This window comes from Xiphophorus hellerii, chromosome 3, assembly GCF_003331165.1.
Source record: "Xiphophorus hellerii strain 12219 chromosome 3, Xiphophorus_hellerii-4.1, whole genome shotgun sequence".
Classification (NCBI taxonomy): Eukaryota; Metazoa; Chordata; class Actinopteri; order Cyprinodontiformes; family Poeciliidae; genus Xiphophorus; species Xiphophorus hellerii.
Window position 1 is genome coordinate 12,693,930 of NC_045674.1, and position 15,965 is coordinate 12,709,894.

Genomic DNA, 15,965 nt, shown 5'->3' on the forward strand with positions numbered 1-15,965 from the left:
AAAGAAATAATTAGTTTTAGGAAATAACTTTCTGCAGGGAAAAATGTGGATTGGTCCTTTCAGGATGGAGGTCAGTCAACGCCTCAATCACAGGAGATCAAGTATCTTAAAGTGTCTTTAAAATAGATGGATTTCCAACTATATAATTCTGTAACTTGATGGAAGTTATAATAAATAAATCGAAGAGATAGTAGTCACAAAAACAGAATAAATAATTAACCAGAACATTAGACATTCAGTCCTGTAAACCTTTGACACCGGAGCAAATAACTCCACAACTCAAATAAAATAGAGGGAAAAAAATCAAACATTTTATAATCTTTATTGTATTTTAAGCATTAAGAAGAGCTGCACAAACTTTAAGTGAGTTAATGTTTCTTTAAAGAAGTATTATAAACATTGTTATGGTGGAAGTATTATAGCAAGAGGACATTTGTATAACATTACCTTATGGACAAACACACAAAGTACTACACTTGATCACATGACAGCTGAAGTATATTATTTCTTCAAAGGTCATGTGAAACTGCAAATAAATTCATCTTTTAATTCCTTAGATATTCAATCATACTTAATAAAATGGTAGTATATAACTTTATATACTTGATTGCTTTTTTCCTGGACAGGAAATAACCTTTAAACTCCCTTTTAAGGTTTAAAAGATCAAAAGCATGTATGCTACACAAACAGCAGAGGCAATAACACTGATCTAAAGACTGAAAGTCTGTATGAAAGTATAAAAATTTACCTTCACCGTTAACTGCCTGCTCCATCATTACTATGGTCAAATCTGCATTTGCTTGGAAGATCATTTGGTGGTAACAATAAGAAGAAACAAGTTCAGATCCCATCATAAAGCCATCACTGTGATGGATTGAAACATACTTAGTCTTTACATGCAGTTTCCACTCTGACAGAACAACTAAGCAGAAAGAGAGAGGAAGAAAAAAAATGGCAAAACCCAAAAAAATGTAAAAAAGAAAAGTCTTCAGCATAACATGTCAGCGTATGCTTTGTCTTGTCTGCCTCAAATCATCGACCAGGCACGGTCACTTGTTCCCGAGTTTCTATTTTATCCTAGTATTGCTTTAATCCAGTTAGTCTCCATCTCCTGTTTGCCTCGGTTTAATCTCCCTTCGCCTCTAGGAGTTGAGGTGCTCCACTTGGATGGTGGATGCCGACACAGTGAGACAGAGGTCTTTGTGGGAAGTGATGTCAGACACGCTGACTGGTTTGTACTGGATGTCGCTGGCAGATACCGTCTTGTACTGATGCAGGTCAAACGGACAAGGCATGGTTTCTGACTGGGGGTAGCTGTTCTGGCTTTGCTGGCCACCGCCCGCCGTTCCGCCTCCCGCGCGGCGTGAACCTCCGTCCGTGCTCTCCACCCGGCCCTGAGCTCCAGCCTGGCCCTGGGCCTGGCTTTGGCTCTGTTGCGCCGCCTGCGCTGCAGAGACTACAGAAGCAGTCAACTGGTCTGGGTTGTGTTTCTCCATGTGTTTCACCAGATACGTCTCCTGAGATGAAGGGAGGATAGGCAAAGGGGAAACAGTGGACATGTGACTACACGATGTAAAGTAGCTGCCAGGCGTCTGATGCCAGTGCGGCGTTTCATAGTGTTTCATGTAGAAATGCTCTTCAGAAATGGACATTTGTCTTACTGAGGTATAAGAGCGGTTGCAGAGACCACACGAGTAGATCTTGGCGTGTTTGACAGTGTGTGTGGACATGTGCACCTCCAGGCTGGCTGCATCTATGTATCCTTTATTACAGTTGGGGCACTTGTAGGGCTTGTCTTTGTTGTGCTGGCGGCGGTGGGACTGGGAGGAAATCATTGTTAGAAGAAAAGCAGCTTGAAAATGTCAGTAAATTTATTCAAATTCAAAGCAAAAACACTTTCTTGATCTCAAAGGGAAATTAAATGTTGTTGTAACTCATATTAATTCAAATTATTGAGAGAGTTTATATATTTAAGACAGTGGTGTCCAAACATTTAGGCATGGAGGCCAAAAATGCCAAGTTAAAAAGACAACTGGATGACTAAAGACTTTAGTCGTCCAGTTTTTGGTAGAAAGAGAGAAAAAAAGAGAAAAACGATAAATCACACCAATGGAAATTATTGAGCTCTTTTTAATTTATCATGAGATTAATTGATTCATTGCTTATTGTGACAGGCCTAATTTTCTCTTCTAATTATAAATGCCAAAACCATTCCATTTTTAAATTTTAATGGCTAAATATACAAACTAAATTCACAATATTTTAATAAAATAAGTAAGGCAGTCAAATTTCTGTAGACAAGTAATTAAAACATCACTACATTTAAAATTAAAAATGGCTCTTGCAGTTTTGTCATATTAAAAAAAATAAAAACATTTTAGCATCAAGAACAAGATTTGTTTCACTCTTGCTTTATTTGGCAGATTTCATTAAATGGCTGTGCACAAGGCTGCATTTTAGAAAAAGCCACCAGATGTTTTTGGTCCCTATTAGTAATCAACTAAAAGCATAAATGGATGAATACTTTGTGTTGCACCTTACATTTTATGTTTTAATATTTTAATCATCTGTACCTGTTTTAAACAGCCTGGCAATCAGTGAAAATTTCACCCCAGCATTGTTTTTAAATGTGGATCTGCATCAACTGCCTGATCTGGCAAACAAAACTTAAGCTATTCTAGAACTGTGATCATTGGCCGCCCAAAATTACTCTGAGGACTGCAAATGGCCCCCGAGCCACACTTTGGACACCCATGGTTTAAGAAAAAATTATTTCACACCTGTAAATTTGAGAGTTGAGTGAAGGACTTCTCACAGCCTGGATGGGTGCACTTGTACGGCCGATCGCCGGTGTGGATTCTGAAAATAAAAGAAAAACACAAACACACACGCATGTACACACACTCCTGCAACACACAGGTAGGTGAGAAACCCAAAACGAGAGCTGGATTTACCTGCTGTGCTGTTGGAGGTGACTGAGCTGTCTGAAGCACTTGTCGCAGTATGAGCAGGAGTAAGGTTTCACTCCGGTGTGGATGCGGACATGCTGAGCCAGGTAGCTGGAGTTGGCGAAGGATTTGGTGCAGTGGAGACACTTGTGGGGTTTTGACTCCGTGTGGTTCCTGATGAGGACAGACAGGAAGGAGAAACACAAACAATTTACAAAGAAATACAACTTTACTGTCTGATATCATTTTTGGTAGTTTATCAGAAATTTAATGAAGATTCTCTTATTCAACTAAATCAACTGCAAGACAATTTGAGAATCAAACAGTAAAAAATTTTTTTGAGAAAAATAAATTTATTTATTTAATATTTACCAGTAAATATTAAAAAGTATTTAAAATAATAAGAACATAAACAATTACTTAATGTAAAAACCAAATAAAAGGGATGGATGGATGGATGGATGGATGGTTCTATGAATGTGTGGATGGATGGTTTGATGGATGGTTAGTTGGATGTATGTACTGTATGTATAGATGGATGGATGGTTTGATGTATGGATTTTTGGATGGATGGATACCATCATAAAGCCATCACTGTGATGGATTGAAACATAATTAGTCTTAGGTTGGTTGGATGTATGGATGGATGGATGGATGGTTTGATGGATGGTTGGTTGGATGTATGTATGTACGGATGGATGGATGGATGGATGGCTGGTTGGATATCTTCTGAATTTTACGTTAACCAGCAGTAAACATTAATTTTTACAATCAAACACCTGATGCAGTAACTAATGTTTTCAGAATAAATTATTTAAACAAAACAATGGTAAAACACACTCTGACATTTTATAACAGTAAATAAAAGCAAAAGTTTTTCAGTGTTAAATTAGTCTGCCTTCATTCCAGACCTGTCACAGATTTTAGTGTTATCTTATGAGAAACGTGACAAAAAAGGCTCCAAAACCTGGAGCAGCTGAGAAGATGGATTCTAACAATAAAATCTCTCAATTATTTCTGCTTAAATGCAGATGATGCAACAGAGTGGCAAACATGACTCAAAACTGTATCTACACTGGTAATCATATTTTTTAAAAAAGCATTGAAATGTAACAGGACTAAATAAAGTTTTTCTTTATCTGAAATCATTGTATTCTTGTTCTGCCTTTTGCAGGGTCATACTTTTTTCTTGGGGTGCACCAACTTTTCTTGCAGATCATCGATCTTTAAAATGATTAAAATTTTTGTCTATACCCATTTTTTTGATATAATTGACGCTGTCATGTGTTATAAGGTCACAATAAACCTACAACGTTCCAATCTTATTTTACTGAAAAACATTTAACAATTCCCGTGAAACAATAAAACTTGTTTTAACTGTATGAGGTAGGCCTAGTGCTCTCAAATATAAATAAAGTTTCTACTTCTAAACTAAACTAAAAAATCAGATCCTCTAGTCTTTTCTCACATTTAATTTTAAAAACAAACAAAACTTGCACAACAGATTGGACTGCATATTTATGTTTGAGCTTCTTACCAACAATTAAAGTGAACGACAACGTTTTACTGATACAAAAATCACAAAGTTTGAGGTCAGTTAAGGACAAACTGACAAAACAACTTAAACCACCAACACATAGCTCTCATGTGACGTCACACTTCCATGAACTTTGTAACTGACAGCCCTCTTGGCAGGCCGTTGCTATGGAGTTGCTATGACAACAGCTAAGAACTAGCTCTCTCCTTGTTCATCTACTGTAACTTATAAACAGTTAGATGGCTGTAATGTATAAATACATTACAGCCATTTAATGTATGGCTGTAATGGCCATTACTCGGCCATTACAGCCGAGTAATGGCTGTAATGTATAAATACATTACAGCCATCTAATAATAGCTGTAATGTATAAGTACATTACAGCTATTACTCGATTACAATTTGTGATTATTCTACCCACTTCTATGTAATACTAAGATAAATGTCAGTGATATTTACTGTGGTACTTGCTGTCAAACTATCAAATTTAGCTTAGCTAATGTAGCTTTTATATGCAAGCTAATACAGACATTTAGCCTGTGTGTATCTGCCAGTCACCAGAAAAGTTTATTATTCACACTAAGTGTTTGTACGTCCTTTATAAATCTGTTTAAACACTGATTGTATTAGGTTATAGATTTTAGGTCATAAAGCTCCTACATCTGGGTGTCCAAACTTTTTGTCACATGGGCCAAAACCATAGAGTCAAAAGGACCTGAGGGTCAAAAAATGTTTTTACCTACTCAACAATAAACTAAATATGCAATACCTAAACTAAACAACTAAATAAGTCAGATTTGTTGCTCGAAAATTATGTGTAAATTATTCTAGATCCAAAACTTAAAAAGGCTTCCGGAGGTTTGCCTTATTGAAAATAATTTAGCTAATTTTATAGGTATCAATTGGAAAACAAATACAACAAAATCAGGATGTAGGTCACTCTCTCTTTGAAAATGCTTTCTGTATTTAGCCAAGTTTATTAAATTAATGAAAAGAAGATTTGGGTACAGCAAAGATGACTTTTGAGTAAAAGTCTCTGGTTCTTGATGAGATAAAGAAAAGAATGATTATTTAAAGACGAATCCTTTGTGTTATAAGGAATACTTTCTATTGTAAGAAGATTTACTTGTTTGTGGTAATTTTGACCTAATTGAAGATAGAAAGTCTCCATCTGTATCTAATACCTGTACTGGCAGTCCAAATTTTTATCTTTTTTGAGGTGAAGTCAGCGGCCACATTCAATCAGTCCAGGGGCCGCAAACGGCCCCCGGGCTGCACTTTGGACACCCCTGTAGTTAACTAGATCGTATTATGAAATCGGAGGCAGCTTGTCCACATTGTCTTACATATTTTTCTTCTCCGTCTCGGAGAAGAAAAGGCAAAATTGCAGCAGCTTTGAGGTTATCTAAGTGTAAATAAAATCAGTAGGTAAGATCGGTTTCACATGTAAGTACTGACCAATCACCCAAAATTAAAGAATTGATCGGTGCACCCCTAATTTTTTGAGAAGGTTTTACAAACAGATCAGCTCAGATCGACAAGCATTCACAGATGACTTGACAAAGAGACTTGAAGTTGGCCAAAATACACAGACAGAATGAAGCAAAGCTTTGCAGCAAAACAACTTGGAAGCACTTATCTAATTTAACAAGAACAGAATGAAAATAAATAAAACATAAAACAGAGCGTAAGATAGACGGCTGAGAAAACTAATGAGTGAGTCAGTCAGTGATGCTGTTTCACATGCATTTGTGAATGTGTGCGTCTATGAATATAGCAGAGGAAATGACAGAACATGCAGAGAAACAAACAAAACACGCTAAACAAAGACGCAGGGAAGCAAAACGTGTTTGCAAACACAAAGAAAGGAAGGGAAGAAAACAAGAAGGAAAATATTACAAGTTAATCAATTCAACACAACCCCGGACATTTGGACCGTCCTTTCTGATTACAGTATAAATTATGTAAAATCTTATTAGAGGGCAGAGCTGCGACCAGAAAGGTCTAATCTGAAATCTGATTTTCTGAAAAGGTCACTGGAAGAATGTAATATGAATCTGAACTTCATCGTCTTGTCGTCCCTCTGAGGAAGAGGAGGACAGCAGCCCGGGCTGCAGGACAAACGCTGCATGACAGGTTAACAGGACAGGGACAGAGACGAGGACAAACTTGTTGGTACCCTTCCAGCTTGTTCCAACAACGCTTCCTTTCCCTGAAGAAATTATTTAAATAAAAATACTTCTCCATTATATATCTGAATGCCTTAATATGGGGTAAAATTACCATGAAAAAATGAGAGGGAGTTTTAAGTCACTCCTTAAAAAAAGAATAATTTGTTACATAATTTTATTGCCACCAGTAAGGGTCAAACATAATTCCAATGTTTTATTTCTGAGACTAAAAACTGAAACCAAAATTCAGTTTGACCCTCACCAGTGGCAATAAAATTATGTAATAAATTTTACTCTATAAAGCAGATTTTATTGGCAAGCAGTGACAATATCACAATAGCATGGACAAATGTGTTGGTACTTGCTATTAATCCTTACATATTAGCCATTAACGGTTTAATTTAATATCACAGAGGCTTAGGAAGCTTATTTAAAGCAACAAACACACTAAAGAGTAGTTTGGTCAGGATGATAAAGCAAAGACAAGGAGCTCAGATTAAGATTACACAGGTATGTTGATTAAATTAAAATGTCATCAGGAAGCTAATTTATTCCAGTAATTTAATTCAAAATGTGATCATTATGCACACATGTTGATATATTTCAAACATTTATTCTTATTTACTTTGAGGATTTTGGCAGCTTTTAGCAAATGGAAATCCAAACCTCAGTTTCAAGAAAATCTGAAGACTGATAAATATTATTTCTTAAAAACGAAACGTTGTGTTCGTTATTAGGAAAAATAACGAACACAACGTTATTAACAATCATGGTCATGACTGCTGACCTGACAGTCACCATTTCACTCCTTGGGTTTCCACAGATCAGAGTGATGTCAGCACCACGCTCATGGCAGCCATCTTGTTTGACAAGCATGTTTTACAGCTTTTATTTATGTAGATATTTTATGAAAACGCCTCGGAAAATAATCAATTTAAATGAGGAATGTTAAGTGTCTTGTGATATACTTTTAAACCGGTTTTACAAAAAAGGAATTTTTTTATTTTTTTAATACATCAGCGTCAAATTATTTAGCAGCAGGACTTTGAAACGACTGACTGAGTCTGTTTCAAAGAAAGAACCACAAATTACACCAGATCTTGGTAACTCTATAAAAGCATTAAAACTACATTTTTCTCTTAATTTTAAGACACACCCATGGTAAAATTGAGTCTTTGTTCTCCTAATATTGTGGCTATTCCCATATAATTAAACCAAACTTATTGTAGCATCACCCTAGAACAAATCACAGAATGGATTATTGAAATAAAAGCCACTTTTTCAAAAACATTTCTCTTTATCTTATAAAATGTAGCAAGAAAAAAATTTATTAAAATTGGAAATGGGATCAGGTATGAAAAAAAAACACAGATTTTATTTGTAAGCAATATCATTCAGAACTAATCTTAGGTTCCGTTTTTTTTGAGTAGCTTAATTAGATTTGTTATTAGATATTAGCCATAATCATCAAAATAAACACAAAATAACCTGTTTGCAATAAACTACCTATTTGCAAATGCAGTGATCACTTATTGGTGTGTTCGATTTGGGGTACCATCTTTTTTATCCATGCAATTTTGATTTGTTTCAACACAATACAGAGTTAAATTGAATAAATAGTAAATTTGGAGGAAAAAAACAAGGTTTTTAGTTTCTTCAGGTGTTTTTTGGGGTTGCTAAGGAAGGGAAGCAACAAATGTTTCTCCGTCTGAGGTGCAGGGGAGAGGATAAGGGAGGGAAGGTGGGGTCTGCAGTACCGTGTGTGCTGCTGTAAGTGACTGAGCTGCCTGAAAGATTTCTGGCAGTAGGAGCAGGTGTAAGGCTTGGCCCCGCTGTGGATGCGGATGTGCTGGGCCAGGTAGCTCGAGTTGGCGAACGACTTGGCGCAGTGAGGACACTTGTGAGGTTTGGCCTCTGTGTGCGACTTGGAGTGGATCTGCATGTCAGACTTACTGAAGAAGGTCGCCGCACACATCCGGCACCTACAGGCGGAGAGACACAGAAATGGGAGGCCGGGATGGAGAAAGGAGAACCAGAAGGAGGGAAACAAAACCAGAGGAGGAGGAAATTTCACAAAAGATGGGATGAGGGGGGAGGTGGGGTGATCAGGACAGGAGGAGGAAAATGGAGCAATGAGTCAGATAATTAAGTTATGGGAGAAAATAAATTATTAAAAGAAAACTCAATCAGGACAGAAGTGGGTTAACAAATGTTACACACACCTGGACAACACAGAAAGACATTAAAAGGGGAAATTTAGTAAAAACAGAAAAAGAAAGGTCTAAAGATATAAAACAAAGGAACAGAGTGCTATATCCAAACAAACAGAAGAAGCAAGGCTAATGTGCAGCATGTGGAGAAGCAGAGGAGCTGCAGAGCAGTGATGTGTTTGTCTTTTCAAATGCATCATCAAGCATCTGCTACAAAGACTCACTTCCTGCCAAAACATGCAGAAAAGAATGTTTAGAAGAGCTACTATGCGTGTTTGTGTCTGTGTCAGCAGCACCTAGTTCATCTATAAGAGCTGAACATCTATGCAGCCAGAGCGAGGACGCACAGCAGACGCTTTTTAATTAAAACCGTACCTGTATGTCTTTGTGGAGTCTTTATGTCCATGTTCTTCGTCCTCATTGGACATCTCATATGGATCTCTGGGATGATGCTGCAAAGATGACACCTTTCCAAAACAACAACAACAAAGAATTTGGACAGGTCTCTTTAGCTAAAAATTCTAATTTTCCTCTCTAGTTATTGTCTTACCTGTCCACCAGGTGTCAGGTGTGTCAGTATTAGCGTGTCATTTCCTGGTCCACCCAGAGTGGTAACTCTGGACAGAGTAGTCGCCTTCTTCTTTCTCCCTCGTTTGGAGGGCGGCGGCATCACGACGACGTGGGACGTCCCGTCTCCTTCTTTCTTGTCTACAACAGAAAGGAAGAACAGTCTTAAAACAAGAACAGCATCTTTTTAAACTCAAACCTGCTAGTTCATGTCCTACAATTGTGCAGTTTTGGATATATGTGCACAAAACTGTGAAGATGATTCTGGGATATAATATCCCTATGAGTAACATGGTAGTATGTCCTTGTAATTTTAATAGTATCAAAGTAAGAGTAAAGGATAGGTACCTGATTAAGATAATGTTAATAGCTAGTAAGAAACCTATTACGAAGAAATGGGGAAAGGCCACAGCAAACACAAATGGAAGAAAAGTGGACGAAATGGACAATATTCCAGACAAAAGACAGCGACAAAAGATAGAGATAGAACTGGACAAACTACATGGGCCAAAGATCTAATAGAGAAATAGCTGCCAAGCAGAAGTTTTATGTTACATATTGTTTAATATAAATTCTTCATGTACGTTTTATATGTAAATAAATGTGGAAAATGATAAATGATTAAAAAAAAACCTGGTGCTTCAGATTACTCTCATCCACTTTCAAAAAGTTCATGTTTTTTTTCTGAACGTAAATAGAAACAAAATAAACTTTCTATCTTTATACACAGTCACACTATCAAGAATTTCCCTTGCATTACTTTGGAGTACAGTAAGTGGCTTCAAGTAAATATTTCTTATAATAATAATAATATCTCAAGCTGATTTTTAGGTTTTGTCAACTCACAGGCTCAATTTATACAACAAAAGTGCATCACTGTTACAGAATTTACATAAACACTACTCTAATGTTGCAGAACTGACCTGACAACACAGCTGCTAAATTTCATGCTATGCAATGCAGACTCTCTGTCTTCACTGATGAAGACTCCAAATTCTTGAAATAGCAATGAATTAAGTTAGACCTATTTGACTTATTTGGTTATCATCATGTATGACTAAAAAACAAACTGAAAAGTGCAGATGGCAATGTAAATATGCCTGGTAAAAGAATTTCACAAACAATTTCTACAAAGTTTGTATTTAAGTTTAATAAATGTAATTTAGTAGGAGGGAAAGTAATGTTGTGTTGTGAAAATTATTTCTGTCCTATATAATTTTTATTAGCAAACAAAGCCAGAAAATAAAATCGTAAATTGCATCTGGTATGAAAAAATCTGAGATTTAATTTTTATGTCATATCTCCTGGTCCTAGACAGAGTGTACAGTGCATCAGATTTTCATCCTAGATGTATTTGTATGTTTCACCTGAAGAAGGAAGAGCTGAAACTATCATGGTGGTCGCTGGATGACCGGAGACAAATGACTGAGAGGATGTGGGAGAGACCAGCGTTCCCTGAGGTGTTGTGATTACCAGACCAGCTGCATGCAGAAAAACAAAGGCAGAAAGTATTAAAGGCTGATATAAACGTATCATCAAATACATATTTAATATCTTCTGCTGAGCCTGGAACTGCTAAAACAGCATTATAAAAAAAAGAGCCTGCTAAAGAGCTGCTGAATCATTTCTGAGAAGCGCCCTGTGGCTGTGGAATAAAAAGAGACACACAGATGTTCATTTTACCCTCAAGCTGACCTGTCGGCAACATTTGTTCTCATCAAACTAAATCATTCAATGCTCTCCTGCTACGAGTCGCTACATTCAGAAACCACCTTCTGCGTCGTCAGATATTACGGCCACGGCTCCAGCTGTTAAAACATAAAGAGTCGGCCCTGAGGGCTGCTCTGGGCAGAAACAGGCGTACCTGCTGTCATGATGCCTGTCGAGGGGACGGGCAGCACTGTGATGTTCTGGGAGCTGTGAGGCGGGTGGAGGTGCGCCGCACCGCCAGCCTGCCCGCCGCCATCTGTCTTGGCTCCAGGGGTCGGGATGGTAAGAAGAGTGGTCTGGTAGTGCGAGGCTGATGAAGGAGAGAAGGAGTTCTTCTCCTGGTGCTCCTTCACCTTGTTCAGAAACATGCTATTCTCAAGCTGGCAGAGGTCAGGAGAGGAGAATGATGTCATCAGGCAAAACTGAAGTATGTCACTTTATAAAAATTGTTTGTTAAAACTGTCACCATGTCATGACAGGATGTAATGAGACAGATAATCTGTAAAAAGATCAGTCTCCTTCACTGTCTTCATGAACTACCACGAAGAAATACACCTCTCCCACTCAAAAACAACCAATCAGAGAGAGGAGGCGGGTCTTAGCGCTGTCAATCAACCTCATTTACACACTGCTAAATGTGTTAGTGAATTAGATGAATGAAGTGCCACCCTGTAACCACATTTAGATTGTTTTACACAAAAATAAAGAATAAAAATATTCAAATTAATTAACGACACAAATATTAACAGATATGAATCCAGATCTGATTATATCAAAATGGGAGATTGTAATTGTAAAAATAGTGCATTACTTAAAGAGAATAATAAGAAATAATAAAGATAAAGACTGTTTAACTGCATTTTGCAGGACTGCTTCTGGAAAAAAATAAAAAAAATCTAGTAAATGTGCTGGTGTACAATAATCAAACGTGAGGTAAGATGGAGTAATAAATTTGCATTAACCTTAGCATTCCCTACTGGCTCTGCTAGCTGCACTGTAGCAGAGAACAAGATGGGGAACAAAGAGAAGGACAAGCAGCGCCACATGGAGGGTAATTGACAGCGATAAGACCCTCCTTCTGGGTCTGATTGGTTGATTCTAGCTAGCACTGGGAGAAGGCAGAGGAGCTCAATTTTTTTCACAGATTATCCGTCTCATAACACTCTATCACGACATGGTGACAGTTTCAACAAATATGTAAAAACAAAATATATTTCTTATTAAAGTTGCATACTGCAGCTTTTAATATTTTATTTTATGTCAATCAGAAATGAATACCTGCGTGGGCACAGTGGAGAGGTGAGACCAGAAATATGAGGAATTAAAATGAGAGTCTTCCATCATCTCTGTGGGAAAAAAACACAAGAAGAAGAAGTATAAGGTTCATAGATCTGCCAAATAAGATAAAGAGACAAAGAAACTCAGCTTGGCATGATCTAAATGTCCCCCTTCTGTCCACTTTAAGCAGGCTTATACTGGAGGAAGAGCTGCTGATGATGATTAAGATATGCTATGAATGAAAGAATTAAATGGGATTCAATCAGTTCTTTCAGCACCAAGACTGATTCAGTTCACGCCACTCATTTTTACAGTCATATTCAGTCTTTCCTGCTGGCTGTGAAAAGTGTGACCCAATAGGATGAATTTATTATTTGCACAGCAGTATATATAGAATCTTTATATGCTTTATATGCTATCTAGCAACCAGCAATTTGGTTGCTGGTAATAATGCACACAGTCATAAAAAGGGAAGTAGTACCTTGCACTTCCTTGTTTTACTTGAATTTGAAACGATTTGTTGCAAATTTTCAAAGATGTAGAAATCTCCATCATTCTAAATTTCACCTGCACTTTGTTTTAACTGTGTCAATTTCTTATCATTGTAAGAATTTAGCAAAGATAAAGTCCAATTAATGACGTTTTTTAAACACCCAATGATTAATATGCCCGATTATTATTTTTACTATTCTCTTCATTATTTGTTCTCTGAGAGAAATAAATCTCAATAAATTTGAAAATGTGATTAAATGTAGTTATTGTGTTAAGATTAGTAATAAATAGAATAAAAATAACCTTTACTGTTCCTCGGTGGGGAAATTCTGATGTACCAGCAGTAATGTGACAGGCAAGTCAAAGCATATAGTCTTACAAAAAAGTAGAAATAAAACAAAAGTATGAATAACAAAGAAGAAGGGCAAACTTACAGCATAAGAAAACATTGTACAGTTATTAAAAATACTCCAATTGAAAGATATGTGCAACTGAGTATGATTATTTTAAAAAAATAAATAAAAAAGTGGATGTATATTTTTGCTTAGAAACAAACAGACATATCGGAAAAACTATAGAGTACTTTTATAACAAATGATTTGTTATAAAACAGCAATTTATTAAGGTGGGACTTTTTTCTAATTTAACTTTGTAATTAAAGTTTTTCTCCAAGTTATGCACTGTGATGTTATACAATTTTATTTATGCTGTAATTTTTCTCTTTATAAATGAAAATCTCATCTGAAATCTGCTTTTTGTGTTTACTCTGGTTATTTATGACTTATATTAAACTAACTTGAAGATCTGAAACATTTAAGTGTGACAAGAAAGCAAATGCAGAAAAATATCTTTAATGGTACAAATAGTTTCTTAAATAAATGTACATAATTATTTTTGATGGAATATGTATAGGTGGCCAACGTAATTATAATTATGACATTAAATGAGACATTATTAAAGCAACAACTTGAGGTAATTCAACATTTTTAAGTTGCCACTTAATGACAGGAAATTCAAGATGGCAGAGATAAACATTAACTCCAAAACAAGAGGGCAAAAAAACCCAACTAATTTAAATTGAACATATTTTTCCCAGAAGTAATTTTTCTGCACAATAATTCAGAATATTTTCAGAAAGAAAATCCTGTCAATCAAGTTAATAGAAAAGTACAAAAATGGGGATTTTGGGTCCCCAGAGAGCGTGGGGTCATTGTTTACTTTGTTGAGTCTAAGGCCAGAGCATCTACAATGGCTCTCAGAAACTAAAATTATATTTTAAAAAACTAACTCATCTTTTCAAAAATAGATATATTAAATGCAGGTGTACAATGTTTTTTTTTCATGGAATAACCACAGAAAGACACTAAAAGTTATGACGGAGTATTAATGCCAGGCTATGGTAATTATCTTTTGTAAATTAAGAGAACAGAGACAAAATATTATGAGAATATAGTAAAATATTAAAGCAAAGGTGCAAAATTACCAGGAACAAAGTTGTTTTTAATGAGTTATCAAGATGTGACCAGTTTGGGAAGTTCATGTGGTTCTTTCTTCAAAACAGACGCACTCGTTTGCACAATCGCTTCAAATTCCTGCTACTGATAATAATTTGATGTTAATGTTGATAAAAGATTAAAAGCTTCCTTATTTGTAAAACCAATAGAAAAGAATACCTTTACAAGATGCTAAACATTCCTCATTTTAACACAGTGGCAATACTGCTTTTTCATTTAGGAGTTCTCATAAAATAATTGTTTCATTCTCATTATTGAAACTTTATTCATATATTCAGGCAATATTATGACTTTATTGTAAAGTCATAATATGTAACAATTATTGTAACAATTATTAAATTATTGTTACAACTTTATTCTTGTATTATTTCAACCTTATTTTTGTAGCATTAAAATCTATTCCTTTAGAATTACGACTTTATTATTATTTTTAAAATAATAATATTATTAAATAAACTGGCCCTAACATTCCGTCACAAAAAGTATCAATAATATTTTTCCGTCTATTTATGTTTCATTTTTTACATCATTTTCCACAAATATCAACATCACCTAGGGGAAAAAATGCATCCATCCTTTTATTAAACCTTAAATAAAACGGTGGTTCTTTAAAAAATAACACATTTCTCATAATAAACATTTAGTAAACATTACCAGTTGTCTTTCTTTCCCAAATGTTTGGCAACATTTGTATATCTAAAGTGGATAATTGCATTGTTAGGGTTGCAGAAATCTCTTAGTGGAAAAACTAATGACAAAGAGAAAATGTGAAAAATGAATTATTAAAGTTACACAGTGACCAGACTAAATCAATGTAACCTGAAACAAACCACTTCTTGGTAGTCTCTGATATTAGACACAGGTATGTTATTTATGCTTTTATCAATAGCTAAATCGCCATTATATTAGTCTTTTTTGGTTTTGAAATAAATGTCTCTAAATAAAATAAAAGTAATGATGCTTTAATACCAGCTGTAGACAGTTAGCTCTAAGCTAGAAGTGTATGAAGAGAGCTACTAACACTAGCTTGTATAAAGTGCTACATATCGGGTCTAAACGGTGCTGAAGCTCGGAAGCTTGACTCCATTCGGGCCCAGTAGGTGTTGTGGTTACTCCGGCCCACCGCGCTGATTAACTGCAGCTAGCATACAATGTGTCTGTGTTGCCCTCCTGCCTGATAGAAAAAAAAAATAACAAGCAGGGGAAAAAAAAAAAAAAAAACCCTAAAGGGTAAAAAAAAAGCGAGAAAAAAAAACTCGGCCATCCTCACAGACTTCCGGCTGTGGCGGAGAGGCGGCAGCGCACATTCAGGGAAAATTACTAACGACGGCAGAGAGAACAGCGACGTTTACCGGTTCAGACGACTCCGACCTCCTTTCCGAAACTCAAAGCAACCCGAACAATCTGGTCCCGAGGTCCAACTTTGTCAAAATTCCTGTAAATCAGTGAAGTTTCCTCCCCCTCCCCGTCTTACTATTTTTTTCTCTTTTTTTCTCCGCTTAGCTAGCTGCTTCGTCTGAGCTTCACTTCCTCTCGAA

The 15,965-nt window shown here is 36.1% G+C and overlaps 1 protein-coding gene across 5 annotated transcripts; it reads right to left on the minus strand.

The window, feature by feature from the left end:
• Positions 1-305: 305 nt before the first annotated feature.
• znf384b (zinc finger protein 384 b) lies at positions 306-15,949 on the minus strand. Of its 5 annotated transcripts, none has more exons than XM_032559438.1 (11): positions 15,780-15,949; positions 14,397-14,511; positions 12,422-12,489; positions 11,298-11,523; positions 10,801-10,914; positions 9,417-9,574; positions 9,242-9,333; positions 8,414-8,638; positions 2,955-3,122; positions 2,781-2,859; positions 306-1,820 (listed from the first exon to the last, which is right to left on the minus strand). In XM_032559438.1, the coding sequence occupies exons 3-11, from the start codon at positions 12,485-12,487 to the stop codon at positions 1,143-1,145; spliced, it is 1,806 nt and encodes a 601-aa protein (XP_032415329.1). In that variant the 5' UTR covers positions 12,488-12,489; positions 14,397-14,511; positions 15,780-15,949; the 3' UTR covers positions 306-1,142. The 5 variants fall into 5 exon arrangements, with proteins under 5 accessions (XP_032415329.1, XP_032415331.1, XP_032415327.1 ...); XM_032559440.1 differs by lacking the exon at positions 14,397-14,511 and having other exon boundaries at positions 306-1,517; positions 1,662-1,820; positions 15,780-15,943; XM_032559436.1 differs by lacking the exon at positions 14,397-14,511 and having other exon boundaries at positions 15,780-15,948.
• Positions 15,950-15,965: the final 16 nt, after the last annotated feature.